The sequence below is a fragment of the Podarcis erhardii genome (genome assembly GCF_964252035.2).
Source record: "Podarcis erhardii genome assembly, chromosome: 1".
Taxonomy (NCBI): Eukaryota; Metazoa; Chordata; class Lepidosauria; order Squamata; family Lacertidae; genus Podarcis; species Podarcis erhardii.
The window spans coordinates 128,131,071-128,149,178 of NC_138497.1; the positions used below are offsets into that span (position 1 = coordinate 128,131,071).

General features: G+C 46.6%; 1 protein-coding gene across 2 annotated transcripts; it reads right to left on the reverse strand.

Moving 5' to 3' along the window:
• Positions 1 to 570: 570 nt before the first annotated feature.
• FTCDNL1 (formiminotransferase cyclodeaminase N-terminal like) lies at positions 571 to 16,662 on the reverse strand. Of its 2 annotated transcripts, none has more exons than XM_081849290.1 (6): positions 16,446 to 16,662; positions 15,237 to 15,359; positions 11,070 to 11,165; positions 9,755 to 9,907; positions 6,629 to 6,820; positions 571 to 1,224 (listed from the first exon to the last, which is right to left on the reverse strand). In XM_081849290.1, exons 2-6 carry the CDS (start codon positions 15,349 to 15,351, stop codon positions 785 to 787), a joined length of 996 nt encoding a protein of 331 aa, XP_081705416.1. In that variant the 5' UTR covers positions 15,352 to 15,359; positions 16,446 to 16,662; the 3' UTR covers positions 571 to 784. The 2 variants fall into 2 exon arrangements, with proteins under 2 accessions (XP_081705416.1, XP_081705417.1); XM_081849291.1 differs by having other exon boundaries at positions 16,586 to 16,601.
• Between the last annotated feature and the right edge of the window lie 1,446 nt (positions 16,663 to 18,108).

Sequence of the window (18,108 nt, forward strand, 5' to 3'; positions counted from 1 at the left end):
TGCCTACAGAGGGCAGTGAATACAGCACAAGATATTATGGGCTGTCCCGTGAATCCGCTGGATGACATCGCGGAAGAACGTTGCCTCTGGAGAGTGAGGAAAATTCTCAGGGATGATTCACTCCCTGGCCGGCACTTTCTTGATCTCTCGCCCTCAGGCAGAAGATATAGAAGCATGATTAGTCGCACCAACAGGGTAAAGAACAGCTTCTATCTGTGGGCTGTTAGGTGGTGAATGAAAAGATAACAACAGGGCGACTGACTTTCGGGTTTGGTGGGTGTGCGTCAGTAAACGAGGGGGATTAAGACTAAGAGAGCTGAGTGGGGAGTGCTTGTGTAATCTCACTGTATACAAGTTGTACAAGTGACGATAAAGTATGTAAATTTATTTCTACCTTGCATTAGTCTCCTGGCCCCCAAAGGCTGCCTTGGAATTAGCAAGGAGAAGAATTTTAAACAGTGATCAGGAACGGTATTTCAGCCTGACGGCCGGTTTCTGGGAGTTTCATAACAGGGGTGGGCAGCGCCAGAGGTAAAACCGGGCACAGCAATTAGTGTGATTTTTTACCTTTGTACAGTAGGCTAATTCACACACAATCTGACACAACCCTTTCCATCCTTCCTACAGGCAAGCCAGAAGCAGGGTCAGAGTTCAATGATGCGCTCCAGCCAGGCAAAAACATTTGAGGGTCACTGAGTGGGGCAAGAGTCTGTCTGGGGAGAGGGTGTGACTCCCAGATCTGAGGCTCTCCACCCCGATTTAAAGCCAGCAAACAGCAAGGCTATCACATGAAAACGCTGCCCCGCATCCTCCAGAATTCATGGACACCGCTTGTCAATGCGTAGGCAGCGCATCGTGCGCATTCCTCTGGCGTAAACCCAACCAGCGCGGTCCCAACAGTGTTTACTCCGCGGTCTCTGGCTGACTTCTTAATGGACGCCTCTATCAGCCAAGGCGACACGTAGTGATACGTTCTCCCGAGAAGGCTGTAGGAAACATATCCTGACCTGTCGCCCGTGGCCCAGCTGGTGTCATGCTCGTCAAAGCTTTCCACGTTGCACGCTATTTCGATTTGCCCGTTGTGTGGGAAAGCCATCGACTGCACGCCCTTCAGGCCTCCGGCACTACTGCCCCGGACGGAGCCTGCGATCGCCTTGGCCGTAGTCAAGTCTTGTGTGTCGACAGTCACGTTGCAATTCATCACGTAAGGGCTGGCCCCGACCCCTGAAATGATCAGAAAATGAGCCACCGGTGCGAGTCAGAATTAATGGTTATGTGATGGCCTGGGATTCAGACTCGGAGGCTGAACCTGAGGAATCCCAGCCTGCACAGGAGTCCCCACCTCCAGAACCAGCTGAGCCGGGGCTGGGGCCTGAGCCTGAAGGGTCCTCACCTGTGCTGGATCCTCAGGTGCAGGCACCAGCTGAGTCTGCTCTGGCTCCTGAGGTGATGGAGGACCCAATGCCTGCAGGTGCTCCTCTCCCAGCCCCGTCAGAGGAAGCTGAGGTTGCCTCTGGGTCCAGTAACCCTCCAGCCTCTCCTGAGCTGCAGAGGCTCAGGGCAGAGAGGCGGAGGGAACTAAGTTCCCGCAGGAGGAGTGCTCGCCTCCAGGCCAGGAGAGGCAAGTCACCAGAGGATCGGGGCCGCCCTATGCCTTGGGGCAGATAAAAGCCAGCCAGCCCCAGTCCCAGGTTGCAGGAGCAACATTGTTGGTAGCCTGTTCCTGCCTGCACCCTGTCCTGCTCTTCTGCCAGAGTTCCTGACCTCACCCGACTCCCTGCCTTGGACCCCTCTTCAGCTTTGACAGACAGCCTCCATACCTCACCCTTGACCTTGGACTGGACTCAGACCTTGCCGCACGTTTAACCCTCGGGACCAGCACAGGTTGTTAGGCTGGTTTGGCTTCTGCATCTATTCTTCAGATACGGTCGAGTAGTTTCTAAGCCTCGGAAAAGGACTTTGGCTAATCCTTCATTTATACACCAGGCAATATTCAGTATTCTTTATCAGGAGGCAGAGAGTAGTACAGTCGTACCTTGGTTCTCGAACAAGGTTTCCCCAGCCACTCTGGGCGGCTTCCATAGAAACCAAAAATACAGTAAAATATCACAGATTAAAAACTTCCCTGATCAGGGCTGCCTTAAGATGTCTTCTGAATGTCAGGTAGTTATTTATCGCTTTGACATCTGCTGGAAGGGCGTTCCACAGGGCAGGCACCACTACCGAGAAGGCCCTCTGCCTGGTTCCCTGTAGCTTTGCTTCTTGCAATGAGGGAACCACCAGAAGGCCCTCGGCGCTGGACCTCAGCGTCTGGGCAGAATGATGGGGGTGGAGACGCTCCTTCAGGTATACTGGGCCGAGGCCGTTTAGGGCTTTAAAGGTCAACACCAGCACTTTGAATTGTGCTTGGAAACGTACTGGGAGCCAATGTAGGTCTTTCAAGACCGGTGTTATGTGGTCTCAGTGGCCGCCCCCAGTCACCAGTCTAGCTGCCGCATTCTGGATTAGTTGTAGTTTCCGAGTCACCTTCAAAGGTAGCCCCACGTAGAGCGCATTGCAGTAGTCCAAGCGGGAGATAACTAGAGAATTCACCACTCTGGCGAGACAGTCCGCAGGCAGGTAGGGTCTCAGCCTGCATACCAGGTGGAGTTGGTAGACAGCTGCCCTGGATACAGAATTGACCTGAACCTCCATGGACAGCTGTGAGTCCAAAACGACTCCCAGGCTGTGCACCTGGTCCTTCAGAATGCGTTCCAGGAGTCCATTCAACACCCGGAACCGCTCAAAAACCAAGACACGGCTTCCGATTGGCTGCAGGAGCGTCCTGCAGCCAATCAGAAGCCGCAGAAGTCGCGCTGGACGTTTGGATTCCGAAAATGGTTCGAAAACTGAAACAGCCACTTCTGGCTTTCGAGTGTACGAGTTCCAAGGCGTTCGGCAACCAAAGTATGACTGTAGTTGGATCCAGCAGACCCAAGGAGAGTCCAAACCAGGCCTGGCGAGTTTTATGGCCTAGAGAGACTTCCCAGGACTGCAAATAAAGGTCTGGAGGAGGGCATATGCCGCCCCCCCAGGCCCGCAGTTCCCAAGCTTTTACATAAATGCTCTGGAAGAGTATTCCAGGAGAAGGGAAGTTGCAGAGCAAAGTCTGTTTCTCACGCTGAGCTACCTCGGTGCAAATAGAAGTCAGCCAGTGGTGAATCCAGTAAATAAATCAAAGGTACTGCACTCAAGACCTATTCCCCAGTGAAAAGCAGTTTTATATCTGCCTCTTCGTAAGCAACATGAAAGAAGGAAGGGGAGAAACTCCACCTGGGATAAATCATCATTGCAAATTGTTCATGATGAAGAAAAGAGTGTGAAAGTTTAATATTTCTCCGAGGTCTTTTCTTTTCCTTTCCTCCTTGGAGTTCTGACTCATTGTCTTTGTAGTTTATGAGCCAGAGCCTGGATAGAAACAAAGATCTTTACAGCAAAAGAAAACCAAAAAAACACAAACCCTCAAGGCCAAATTGTTGAGGTAGAGGGAAAATAAAAACAAATGCACTAATTAACATCTGGTGTGTGTCCCTTTCTCACAAACGCAAATGCAGTATGTGTGTGACAGCGCTGGCAATAATAACTGGTTTAAGGATTCTTGCGGCAGAATGACGTCTGAAGTAACAGGATTTTTTTTTAAAAAAATGGATTATTCAATCAAAGTACATAAGGAGCTTTGTTTTATGCAGAGCGTTTTTTAAGTAAGTTAATTCTAAGTGGGTCAATAGGAGAATAATTACTGTTATTCTCTTGATATCTACCCCCCCTCCCCATTCTATATTAAATATTTAATCAATTCTCTTCAATGGATTGTAGCAATGCCTCATCCGTCTTCCTTTCAAAACATTTGAAATAGTTTACTGGGCACAATCCAGGGTACGAAACAAGCCCAATTGATATCGTGCAGCTTAAAAAGAAAAGAAAAGAAATCAATGGTACACAAATGCTCAAGAACAGCTATAATTGACTGCTATTGACCGCATGATGACCAATTGTAAACTCACATGGAAACTGAGAAGTCAGGTGATTTAACCCCCTATTATTGCTGACAATTAATGTTGTTAATGAGGGTGAAAGAGGAGAGCGCAAAATATGGTTTGAAGCTCAACATCAAAAAAAACGAAGATCATGGCCACTGGTCCCATCACCTCCTGGCAAATAGAAGGGGAAGAAATGGAGGCAGTGAGAGATTTTACTTTCTTGGGCTCCATGATCACTGCCAGTGGCGTAGCGTGGGCTGTCAGCACCCGGGGCAAGGCAAGTAATTTGCGCCCCCTAACCCGTGGATTTGCGCCCCCTAATCCGTGGATTTGCCCTAACCCCAGATGTTGCGCCCGGTGCGGCCGGCCCCCCCTGCACCCCCCACGCTACGCCACTGATCACTGCAGATGGTGACAGCAGCCACAAAATTAAAAGACGCCTGCTCCTTGGGAGAAAGGCGATGGCAAACCTAGACAGCATCTTAAAAAGCAGAGACATCACCTTGCCAACAAAGGTCCGTATAGTAAAGTCCATGGTTTTCCCAGTAGTGATGTATGGAAGTGAGAGCTGGACCATAAAGAAGGCTGATCGCCGAAGAATTGATGCTTTTGAATTATGGTGCTGGAGGAGACTCTTGAAAGTCCCATGGACTGCAAGAAGATCAAACCTATCCATTCTGAAGGAAATCAGCCCTGAGTGCTCATTGGAAGGACAGATCCTGAAGCTGAGGATCCAATACTTTGGCCACCTCATGAGAAGAGAAGACTCCCTGGAAAAGACCCTGATGTTGGGAAAGATGGAGGGCACAAGGAGAAGGGGACGACAGAGGACGAGATGGTTGGACAGTGTTCTGGAAGCTACCAGCATGAGTTTGACCAAACTGCGGGAGGCAGTGGAAGACAGGAGTGCCTGGCGTGCTCTGGTCCAGGGGGTCACGAAGAGTCGGACACGACTAAATGACTAAACAACAAAATACAGCGGAGACCAAAAGAGAGTTCTTTAGCCACTCCAGGAATTCTGGGATTTTTGTAGTTGTTGCCCCATTTGGTAATGCCCTTCCAGGTCTCACACCTTTACACAGGGACTTAAGATACACAACGCTCAAAATGCATCTTATAAGACAGCGATAGGGAAACCGTGACCCTCCAAATACTGTGGGATTCCAGTTCCCATCAGTTCCCAGTGAAGACAGCCCATGGTTATTGATGATGGGAGTTGGAGTCCAACAACATCTCTAGGGGTCACAATTCCTCCACCCCTGTTATAAGAGACAATCATTTATTGGTTTATTTTTCAAAAAATAGCCTGCGTGGGGAAGCCAAAACCTTCGTAGACTTCAAGAAGGTTCTGGAGTTACCTAAAGGGATACAACACAAAATATTGTTTACACTGGAATAGATTAATTGATTTGTGACCATTAATGGTTGCCATTAATTTGATTTGAACTGATTTTATAATAAACTGATTTTAGAATGCTGTATTATTTTACTGTTGTTAGCCGTTCTGAGCCCGGCTTCGGCTGGGGAGGGCAGGATATAAATAAAATATTATTATTATTATTATTATTATTATTATTATTATTATTATTATTATTTATTACAGCCTACATCAAATTAAGAGCAAAAAGCTGCCAGGTGCCTCAAGGTCTTCTGCTCTTAAATAGCTCTATGCATTTCCTGTTGCTTCTTGGTGCTTTCTCTTCCTCAACACCCCCACAAGTTGTCCTCTCCCCAGTCCTTTTGAATGACACTTTATTCCCCAGCCCCATCTCAAAAGCCTAAGCCTTCAGTCCTACAAGTGCAATTGGCTTGGGAATAAGTTCTAATGAACTCTGTGACGCTCCAAGTAAGCAAAGACAGGGCAGCAAGCCTATGCAACTTTAATCACTTATTAGTCTTCCTATCTTCCCTCTCTCAATTTTTGGTACACTCACCATAGCTGTCAACTTACAGTTTTGAAAATAAGGGACCAGCAGCCAAAATAAGGGATTTTCCTAGCACAGGTATGTTCAACTTCTGAGCCTCTCTGAGCCAAAGGCAGAAAGCCCAGCCAGCAGCCAAACGAAGCCTCAAGCGGTGGTTCCCACAGTGCAGCAACCCGGCAAAGGGGATGCAGCAAGGAAAACCACCGTCACCTCTCCGCTGGGAAGCGCTGAGCAAAAGCGAGTCCCCAGGCAACACGGTCAATTTGATCGGCACAAGGCATGCAAGCTCCACCCCCCCAGTCATTCTTAGACTCCTTATTGGGTGAGCAACGCAGCCAAGCAACCCAGTTGGAGCCTCCCTCCTCCCTGGCCGGCAGGGAGGGAGGGAGAGGAGCTGCTTCCTTTGAAACCCGGGAAATTTAAGGGACATCATCAATAAGGGACAGCAGCGGGACACGGCGCTGGGATAAGGGACTTTCCCGCCAAATAAGGGACAGTTGACAGCTATGACACTCACCTGTCTCTTATCTGCATTCTCTCCCATTCTCAATATTTATATGTAAGCTCCTTGGGGCACAGACCACTAGGGAGTGGGCTATATTCCTCTGTGAAGTCCTAGAGACATTGATTGCCTTGTACCCATGACAAAAAACAGCAACAATGAACACTGCCATCATTTCATACCTGTTAAACCGTGTTTTAAGGTAGGCGACAGTCCTATATCAGGGATAACAGTGGCTGCGTTGAAAGCTCTGCGGTTAAACCATCCCAGTTGTTTTCTTCTTTGAACCAGACTTTGCTTCTCTGGGAGATGAGCTTGCCCAAAAAGAAATATGCTGCATTCGGGAACACGGCAGACCAGGGTCTCTGCTATATCTGAGGGAAGAGAGGAACAGAAGGGAAGTACAACAGCTAGAACAGGGGTGGCAGCCTGTGGGGGCCAGAGGGTACTCTGGAATTTTGAAGGAGCGATGTGGGTGCAATCACAAAATGGCTGCCGTGGGAACATGATGGAACACAAAATGGCGGTCAAGGGGATGTGGTGTAGCACAAAACTGATGCTACATCTATTAAAAAAAACAGAAAAAAGAGACAGGATGAGCAGGTCTGGGCATGCCCCACACTAACGGACGGGGCAGGGAAGCACCTCTCCTCTGTTCAGAATGGAAGAGGCAGCGATGATTGTCCAATCCTGGCCTCCAACGAAACATGGGCAGGTTTGAGGAAGCATGTTCAATGTAGTTGAGGCCCTTGCCAGCGCCAACAAAAACTGAGCAGGAAAAGCAAAGAGTCTGTTGCGCATTGTGGGTTTTGGAGGGAATCATTACTGGCATTTTTCGCAAGCGCCAGAGGAGGTAGTGTAAGGCATATGGGCACCATGCTGGTGACCCCGAGCGAGAAGAAACACAACAAGAAAGACTAAGAGAGCAGCTAGGCTGTAGACTGGGGCTGCCTACTTTATACATATAATGCCACTTTTGAAAAAACTGCAGTGGCTACAAATTTGCCATCAAGCCAAGTTCAAGGTTCTCGTGTCAACCTAAGAAACCCTAAACAACATGAGACCTGGGTACCTGAAAGAAGATGGGGGCCTAGCTGGTGGCCTGCTGAGATCTATCTTGCAAAAGAAGAGGCTCGTATCCTTAGGCGCCAGGCAAAAACATTCCTCTTCTTCCAGGACTTTAGCTAATGAAATGATCAACGGCCTTTTAAACGGACCTTTAAATATGGGGTTACTGTTTTTGTTTGTTATCATGGTATGTAATTTTGTGTTGTCCTTTCGTAAACCTCCCTGTGATCCTTGGATGAAGGGCGGTATAGAAAACAAACAAACAACCAGAGGAAAAGCCTTTTCCATTATGGCACCCAGTATGTGAGGGACATTTGTGGTGCTGTGGGTTAAACTACAGAGCCTAGGACTTGCCAATCAGAAGGTCGGTGGTTCGAATCCCCGTGACAGGGTGAGCTCCCGTTGCTCGGTCCCTGCTCCTGCCAACCTAGCAGTTCGAAAGCACACCAGTGCAAGTAGATAAATAGGTACCACTCCAGCGGGAAGGTAAACGGCATTTCCGTGCACTGCTCTGGTTCGCCAGAAGCAGCTTAGTCATGCTGGCCACATGACCTGGAAGCTGTCTGCGGACAAACGCCGGCTCCCTCGGCCAATAAAGCGAGATGAGCGCCGCAACCCCAGAGTCAGTCGCGACTGGACCTAATGGTCAGGGGTCCCTTTACCTTTTTAGCCAGTATGTGGGCACCCTCATCTCCCTTCAAAAATAAGGCAAGTTCTGCCTTTTTGTTACATGATTTGATGCATGATAAGAACATTTCTAATGCACCCAGGCATATGCTAGTTATTAATGCAGAGCTTTTAGTAGAATTGGCTGCTTTTACTGTGATGGCTATATTTTAACATATTGTTTTTAACATATATATATACATATATTTGTACTGCTGTGAACCTCCCTGGTGTTTCTTGCGAAGGGTGGGATTTTAATGTGTTAAACAAACACACAAGCAGGCAACAGATCTGAGAAAGTGTGAATATGTGAGCAAGGTGGCAATTGGTTATCTAAAATGCTGTGCTGTCATTCCAGTTGTAAACTGTACAACCATGCTTTGGAGTATATATTAAACAGCTGCACTAAACGGTTCAGAATGGGGTTAGCCAACGCCATCCCCTCCACTTGTTGTTAGACTTCCCATCACCACTGACGATGGGTCATGCTGGCTGGAGTTGGCGGGAGTTTGAATCCCAAGAACATTTGCAGAGTGCCACCTCGCCCTACCCCTAATAATAATATTAATAAATAATCATAATTTATTATTTATACCCCGCCCATCTGTCTGAGTTTCCCCAGCCACTCTGGGCGGCTTCTAATCATGTGTTAAAAACAATACAGCATTAAATATTAAAAACTTCCCTAAACAGGGCTGCCTTCAGATGTCTTTTAAAGAGAAGATAGCTGCTTATTTCCTTCACATCTGAAGGGAGGGCATTCCACAGGGCGGGCACCACTACCAAGAAGGCCCCCTGTCTGGTTCCCTGTAACCTCACTTCTCGCAATGAGGGAACCGCCAGAAGGCCCTCAGAGCTGGACCTCAGTGGGGGCTGAACGATGGGGGTGGAGACACTCCTTCAGGTATACAGGACGGAGGCTGTTTAGGGCTTTAAAGGTCAGCACCAACACTTTGAATTGTGCTCGGAAACGTACTGGGAGCCAATGCAGATCTCTCAGGACTGGTGTTATGTGGTCTTGGCGGCCACTCCCAGTCACCAATCTAGCTGCCGCATTCTGGATTAATTGCAGTTTCCGGGTCACCTTCAAAGGTAGCCCCACATAGAGCGCATTGCAGTAGTCCAAGCAGGAGATAACTAGAGCATGCACCACTCTGGCAAGACAGTCTGCAGGCAGGTAGGGTCTCAGCCTCCATACCAGGTGGAGCTGGTAGACAGCTTCCCTGGACACAGAATTAACCTGCGCCTCCATGGACAGCTGTGAGTCCAAAATGACTCTCAGGTTGCGCACCTGGTCCTTCAGGGGCACAGTTACCCCAGTTAATTTAGAGAGATGCCTCTGCTTTGACAGAGGAACAATCCAACATCCATCAGTGACTACATTAAGGATCCTTGGGTCAGATCTTGTGCAGCCAAGATGGGGCCCTCCAGTTGTTGCTAGACTACAACTCTCATCATCCCTGACCAAAGGCCATGCTGGCTGGGAAGGATGGGAACTGGAGTCCAACCAACCACATATTGAGGTTGCGACACTGGCTACCCCTCCCTGTGCTGGATGTTCAGGTTCTGCTTACTTCGAGCCACTGTTCCGCACTCTTCCACATCGACACCCGACAACGGGTAAATGGGCACCAGGTCTACTGCGCCAAGGCAAGGGTGGATTCCAGAATGTTCCGCCATATCTATTGAAGCAAAAGCCTCCACACAGGCAGCAACGACAGACCTGCCTAACAAAACACAAAGAGGGTGAAAGAAACTTTATCAAACCCATTATTAACTAAATCTGAAAAGGAAAACTAAATCTTAGCCACTCTTGCCCCAAATGTGTTTTAATTTAAAACATTCGCACACAAAGAAAGAGCATAGACAAACTCCCTCCCGCCCCTTGCGACTGTTTCTAGCAACAGTGATAAGGTAACCCCTCTTTCTTATTTACACAAAGCACTAATTTTGGGAGAAATGTGAAGCTCTTACGACTCTTACAAATCTACCCACCTTGAAGCAGGGCTCTTATTATATGCAACAAACACACTTTTAAAATATACTAACAAAATAACCCACTTGGTATCTTGGAGGGTTTGCTATTGAATCACAATCTACAAGGGTGTATTTTTTTAGTGAAGTGCTGAACACAACCGTGTTAATTATGGCCACCTGACATCCTCCTGCTAACTTTGTCTGACAAGACTGCTTTTGATTCACTTTGTAAACATCCCTACAGAACGTCCTTAGCAGAAAAGATAAGAAAGAATATTTTATTCTGCTCCTCCTCCACACAGCCTGAATTCAAAAGTAAGCTTTGCTGCAGTCCAAACACAAATTACCTGGGAATAAGTTCCCATTGAATTCAATAGAATTTAATTCTGAGTAGACCTGGTTAGGAGTGTGGTGTTAATTGGGCAACTGGCTCTTGTAAACCAGTGTTGAAGGAAAAATCTACACAACACATCCCTCTCAAATCTAGTTGAATGTTATTTATTTTCAAAAATGGTTAAGAGAGCTTCCAGACAAGAGCTTCTTGTCACAAACGATCAGTCACACCATAATTTTCTGTGTTTGTGATTCTCGTGCAACCATCCACCAAGGGGATTAAAATGTCACCCTTTTTTGGAAATATGTGCCTTTGTGTTGGTACTTGGTATTTATATAATTTTTCAGCTGAGGATTTTTTTAAAAAGTCCTCATTTATCAAGGAAGCTAAACACCAGAGCATGTTTTCTGAGAGAAACAATGCGTTTTAAAATGTACTGTTTTACTCTCAGGCAAACATGTATACAACTGCAAACTTTGCATTCAAAAACACAACATTCAAAGGCCAATAATAATAATAATAATAATAATAATAATAATGTGAGCTGGGATATTTTAATAAATATGTTTAAAACTTACCCAGTCTGTCAAATGGAGCTGCAATAGTTATGACGGACCTGTTATAGTCATAGTCAGAAAATATATTAAGCACAGTTGCAGGGAGATGCTCCTGGCCTACGGGGAGGGAAAAAATGGAACAATTCTTGTGGTTCAGACAACAAATAAAGGCTTCCAATTTAGCTTAAGCACATGCTATGTTTTGAAGAGGTACATTCTGATCCTAAATCCATTGAGTGCAAAATAAGTTCTATCAAGCTAAATGGAGCATACTTCGGTGCAAGAATGATAGATTAGAAAAATATTGAACAGTTTTGCTCAATGCAATCTGTGGCCTTAAAGATATTGATCCCATCAGCTACAGTCAGTATGGCCAGTGGCCAGAGATGATGGGAATTGTAGTCTAGTGTTATGTACTGAGTTGAACAGGATCCAAAATGCAGCAGTCTGATTGGTCCTAGAACAATAGGATCCAAAATGCAGCAGTCTGATTGGTTCTAGAACAATGCAGCAGTATGATTGGTCTGCAGGAGCCACCCAATCCAGCTCCAGATGGAAGTGAATCCACAACCTGATTGGCATACAGGAGAATTCTGGAATTAGCCAATCACGTGCAGCCCATTGTGTAAATAATGTATATAAAGCGGATACTTTGGGGAAACATATTCCTCCTCACCACTATGAGCTGAATAAAGAGCATGAAATCCACTCCCGACTCTGAGTATATTTCATCTAGCAACATGTGGGGGGCAACAGGTTCCCCACCCCTGTCTGAGAGAGTACAGATAGGCAACACAATCCAGGGCTTGTCATTATGAAAACCATACTGGCTGAAATTCCCAATTCTTGGCAACTTCATTAATGGGCGAGGGCTGGTCCTCTTCTGCATCTGTTTGCCCTAAGTTTGTTCACACAATGAACTTAGCCTGAAAGAGATGCCAAGATAAAAAACTCTTACAAGTACACAAACAAAAACGCCACCCCGAAGTTTTAGAATGTGTTAGTCAGTGATTCACAGATCAATGGGCTTCTTTTGTGCAAACACAGCTCATGCAAACTATATCCAAAAACTTCACAAAGGCTGCCATTTGGTAGGACTTCAGAAATGATTGGCTGACCAAACCATAGCTATCATAAAAACCAGAGGGCTGGAAGGGACTCAAGAGTGTCGTTTAGTCTCAGCTCCTGCCCCGAGGCAGGACTTTCTATACATACTTCACACACACACACCCAACATACGGCTTCAGAGCTTCACGAACATCAACGTCAATGTTTGGTTGGGTGGGTGAGAACAGAAAGCTTGAAAGCTCAACTAATGTTTTCTCATCAAAGCTTCATTTGTGCCAGGGGGCTTAGATACACCATCGGTTTCCAGGACGACGGCTAATTTTGGAATACGTACATTCAAGTGCCTCTGAGAATGTGCAGAGTGCAATTTTCTTACCGAATCAACAACCCTGAAGTAGCAGGTAATGGGAAAGACTGAGACCCTAGGGAGCCACTGATAGCCAGAGCAGATAATGCTGGACTACAAGGACAGATAAGTCGGACATGGTATAAGGAAGGTTTTAAAAATTATTTTGATCTCCACCAGTTAAACAACCATTCAATGGAAAATCATAATAAATAAATAATAAATAAATAATAAACACACTTGCATTGATCATAATCATAGAACTGTAGAGTTGAAAGGGACCCTGAGGCTCATCTAGTCCACCCCCCTGGAATGCAGAAATGTGTAGTTGTCCCATACAGGGATCGAACCTGCAACCTTGGCATTATCAGTACCATGCTCTAAGCAGCTGAGCTGTGCTTCTGGTACAATGGAGAAAGAGGCTTTGGCATGACCTACTGTATTTTTTGCTCTATAAGACGCACTTTTCCCCTCCTAAAAAGTAAGGGGAAATGTGTGTGCGTCTTATGGAGCAAATGCAGGTGGGAGGCTCTGCTCGGCGCTCCCTTTAAAGAGCCGCACACACGCTCTTAAAAGGGAGTGTGACTCTTAGGGGAGCCTTCTTCCCGCTGCCCAGGAGAGGCTGCATGCGGCTATCCCATAAGCCAGAACAGCGAGAGGCTATCCCAGAAGCCAGATCCCTCTTGCTGTTCTGGCTTCTGGGATTCAGAATACTTTTTTTCTTGTTTTCCTCCTCCAAAAACTAGGTGCATCTTATGGTCTGGTGCGTCTTATAGAGCAAAAAATACGGCAGTTATTCACTCCAGCTAACTGACGTCTGCCCTTTTCTGTCAATACACAGTTTTGGATCTATCCTAAGTACTTTTGGCATTCAAGTATGACTGCATGGAGGGGCTCCCATGAAAGAACAGGTCACATCCAGTCAGCATCAGTCTGAAGGGGATCCTGCTCACATAAGACTCCCTCCACCATCAGGGTTTGCATCCCAGGGCAGGCTGTCCTATTATCAGGGACTGGGCAGAGGAGGAATGGTGGAGACCCCCTCCCCAGCCTGACCCTTCCAGAGAAGAAGGAGACAGTTCAGAATTATAACAGGGGTTTGAGGGAGGTCACAGCTCAGAGGCAGGTGAGGGGGAAAGCTGGGAAATAATGGGAGAGGAGGGAAAAGAAGGAAGAGAAAGCACCAGAGGGCCAACAGCTGATGGACACAGTGTCTTTAGAAAGCATTCCAGACACCACCCCTATCCCAGAATCCGGCAAGCCTTGAAAGTAGGAGAGCAAAGGGCTCAGAAGGCCCTCAGCACCACCTGTAGGGGAGGTGACAATGACGAATGAGGAAGTGGGAGAAAAGAAGTGTGGAGAGTCACTCGGAACAACGCTGTTATCCCAAGAGGCTGTGTTCCAAGCCTCTCGCTGTAAATAAAGCCAGTGTGGTGTAGTGGTTAAGAGCAGTAGACTCGTAATCTGGTGAACCAGGTTCGATTCCCTGCTTCTCCACATGCAGCTGCTGGGTGACCTTGGGCAAGTCACACTTCTCTCAGCCTCACTCACCTCACAGAGTGTTTGTTGTGGGGGAGGAAGGGAAAGGAGATTGTTAGCCGCTTTGAGACTCCTTAGGGGAGTGATAAAGCGGGATATCAAATCCAAATCCAAACTCTAAATACTGAATAAAAAGCAGATGGTAAGAATTTTTCCTTGTCTTGTACGTTCCTGGAAACCAGACATGGGAGCTGACTACTGCCGCCTGACACCTATATGCACTCTCTGCCCTGGCATTGGTCCCCTTCAAACAAACACTGGCCGCACATCGGACAGAGGCCTATGCACATGAAGATGGATAGGGCTCCTTCCACAGGCAATACCGAGGGCGGGGCTAGCCAACTGCATTCCACAGGGCTCCTCCACACCACTATAGGAAAGGCCTTATCTCTTGTTTCAACCATCTGGACAAACTTATTCCACACATGCTTAAGTTCCAAAGAGGAGTTCAGTGGAATTCTAAGCAAACGTGCCTAGAACTGGGTTGCAGATGTTTTAATTTTGGCTAGACCAGGTATATTTGGAGTAAGGTAAAGGTAAAGGAAAGGGACACGGGTGGCACTGTGGGTTAAACCACAGAGCCTAGGACTTGCCAATCAGAAGGTCAGTGGTTCAAATCCCCACGACGGGGTGAGCTCCCGTTGCTCGGTCCCTGCTCCTGCCCACCTAGCAGTTTGAAAGCACATCAGAGTGCAAGTAGATAAATAGGTACCACTCCGGCGGGAAGGTAAACGCGCTTCTGTGAGCTGCTCTGGTTCGCCAGAAGCGGCTTAGTCATGCTGGCCACATGACCCGGAAGCTGTACGCCGGCTCCCTCGACCAATAAAGCGAGATGAGCACCGCAACCCCAGAGTTGGCCATGACTGGACCTAGTGGTCAGCGGTCCCTTTACCTTTACCCTTTAGGTGCAGGATGATGACATTAATATGCAACCTGAGGGTTTAAAAGCATTTTCACGTTTGAGATATCCTAAACAAAAATATATATATATATGCTTGAGATATTCTAAAACGAGAAATTATAAAGAAAGTGCATATTAGGTCCTCGCTTTATTGGCTGAGGGAGCTGGCCTTTGTCCGCAGACAGCTTCCAGGTCATGTGACCGAGCAACGGGAGCTCACCCCGTCGCGAGGATTCGAACCGCCGACCTTCTGATCAGCAAGTCCTAGACTCTGTGGTTTAACCCACAGCGCCACCCACGTCCCAGATTTGGAGTAGATCTACATTATTCTTACCATTATCCTCACGAACTGCAGCTCTTGCTACTTTCTCAACAATGTCCGTTCTTCTTCCTTCTGAAATGTTTAGCAAACAAGCAGCCAGACGCAATCCAGCTCTGCCAGAAGTCATTTTCGCCCCTGTAATAAAAGGATACTCCTTAATTCCAACAGAACAGGCAAGGTACCGGTTGCATTCTCCAATGGTGATGTCAAAGTGTTGCTTCTCTCTCAACAGGAGGAACCGCTTCCAGTCACTTCATGATATCCCTTAGCCCAGGACAAAATCCCTACATGAAAGCATTTGTTTCCATGCTGACATTCACACGAATCTTGTGGATGCAAATCATAGCATATGACACCGCCACGTAGGTCTCTGGCTGTTTTTGGACTACAACTTCCATCATCCCTACCTAGCAAGCCCAGTGGTCAGGGATGATGGGAGATGTAGTCCAGAAACAGCCAGAGATCAAAGGTTGGGAAAGCACTGTTTTGTGGCTTTAAATCCCTGTCTCTCTGTGCATTGGGAAGCTAAAATTGGACACCCTTTCTGGGGAGTACATATACAGTACAGACATGGACATGTGTAGTTAACACTGTCATAAATTACGATCTGCACCATGCAATTCTGCCTAGCAAGCCCGTCTTGACCAAGTGCAGTTGTGTTATGAAATTCTTCCCATTGTTATAGATTAAATGCCAAATTTAGGTTGCAATCTAGATGCTTCCAGACGATTGTTTAAAAATGGTCTCCTTGTGGATGTTTTTTGCTGCACCCACATGACACCACTGACATTAAAATGACAGCTTGTATTCCCCCCCCCACACACACACACACATTTAACACAGATTCACTCTTTCTCGTGGAAATCAAATAATTGTTTTCTCTTTTTTGATACCAATTACCCTTTTATCTCAGTGCCCTGTACTAAATCCCTATATAAGGGAATAGGCTCCACTGAACAATGTGTGCCTTACTTTTTGAGTAGACTTGTAGAGGATTGCACTGATTGTTTTCGCTTTTAAAACATATTTTGCTCGAAATGATTTCAGTATAAGGAAGAAAACAATGAGACTTTTGTTAAAGTACTTCTATCTTATTTGATCGCGGCATGTATGATCGGGTAAAATTATACAGCAAACCCAAGCTGGGGGGGGGCTGCCGCACGAATCCCCAAAATTAAGACAGAACTGTATCTATTCTAGACTAACTGGTGGTCTACTTACAATGTTGGAAACAAGCCTGGTCGGCTAGCAGCGCAGCTTCAGGGTATTTTGCTATTAACCAATACTAGTATCTCTGGTTTGCAGCATCCGACCAGACAGCAACTGCGCCAAAATCTGTAAAGCGCGGAGGCAAAACAAACCTAAGACTTCCAACAACAGGAACTTTTTCTTTCTTTCTGTGACTGTCCCTCCCAGACTGCAAACGCCACGTGAGTTTTGGAAGGTTAGTGCTTTGCTGGGAGCCTCTTCCGGGAAACTGGCGTGTGACTATTTTCACACTGCTGTTGGTGCGGGAGGAGTGCGGGATTTGTCCTCCCCTCGCTCCTCCCGGGAAATGCATCGCTCCGTGGATTCATTTCGCGCTGAGATTTGAATCGCTCTGCAGATTCCTCTGCAAGAAAAGGCTGGTTACAGGAAAGAGCTCGGAGATGCCAGCTTTGTTCCTCTTCCTCTGCAAAGTCTGCTTTCCCGCAATCTTGTGTTTGTTTGTTTTTTATATTGGATTGGCACTGGCAAGGTAGCATCGCCTACCTTACCAAGGGTGTAGGGGCGGGGGGGGGAGCAGCTGCCGCCCCCCAAAATACAGTAAACAAATAAAAAATAGAAGTAGAAATTGTAGAAAGGTTTTGACAGATTGGTTCCTTGCACTTGGGGTCAAAAGGAAATAATTTAAAACATTTCATCCCGAATCTGCTAGACAGAGCCAGACAGAGGATGGTGGCATGTGAGTGTCTTGCACACACACACCCCCAACATAAATCCTGGCTATGCCCATGCATAAAAAGCAGAGACATCACCTTGCCGACAAAGGTCCGTATAGTTAAAGCTATGGTTTTCCCAGTAGTGATGTATGGAAGTGAGAGCTGGACCATAAAAGAAGGCTGATTGCCGAAGAATTAATGCTTTTGAATTCTGGTGCTGGAGGAGACTCTTGAGAGTCCCATGGACTGCAAGAAGATCAAACCTCTCCATTCTGAAGGAAATCAGCCCTGAGTGCTCACTGGAAGGACAGATCGTGAAGCTGAGGCTCCAATACTTTGGCCACCTCATGAGAAGAGAAGACTCCCTGGAAAAGACCCTGATGTTGGGAAAGATGGAGGGCACAAGGAGAAGGGGAGGACAGAGGACGAGATGGTTGGACAGTGTTCTTGAAGCTACCAGCATGAGTTTGACCAAACTGCGGGAGGCAGTGGAAGACAGGGGTGCCTGGCGTGCTCTGGTCCATGGGGTCACAAAGAGTCGGACACGACTAAACAAAAAAAAAAAAAAAAAAATATGCCCATGCAAGGGAACGTCGTAAATCGCAAATCAATGGCAACATTTGCTTGGTAAGGTGAGGTCCAGATTACTGCACTTTCGAGCAAGCAACAGCAGCAGCAGCAGGTTCTCTCTTACAACACTCCATATTTTATGAAATTTACATCTTGACTTTGCTACAAGGAGCTCACCATGGCATAAATGCAGTGACGGATTTACATATAAGCTAAACAAGCTATAGCTTGTTGTGGGCCCCCAAAAAATTTAAAGGAAAAAAACCCTGGATGTACATTTCCAAAATACAAGATAAAAAAACATTTAAAATATAATCTACATACAGTTAGAGCTCAATAATTATTTCACTGTTAATATACTTCTTAATTGTATTTCACTATTAATATCCTTC

Coding starts and splice junctions, on each gene's coding strand:
- FTCDNL1 (XM_081849290.1), bottom strand. CDS start 15,351: ATGACTTCTGGCAGAGCTGGATTGCGTCTGGCTGCTTGTTTGCTAAAC. Junction 6,821..9,754: donor GTGCGGAACAGTGGCTCGAA/GTAAGCAGAACC, acceptor CTCTTCCCTCAG/ATATAGCAGAGACCCTGGTC. Junction 1,225..6,628: donor CTTAAAACACGGTTTAACAG/GTATGAAATGAT, acceptor TGATCATTTCAG/GGGTCGGGGCCAGCCCTTAC.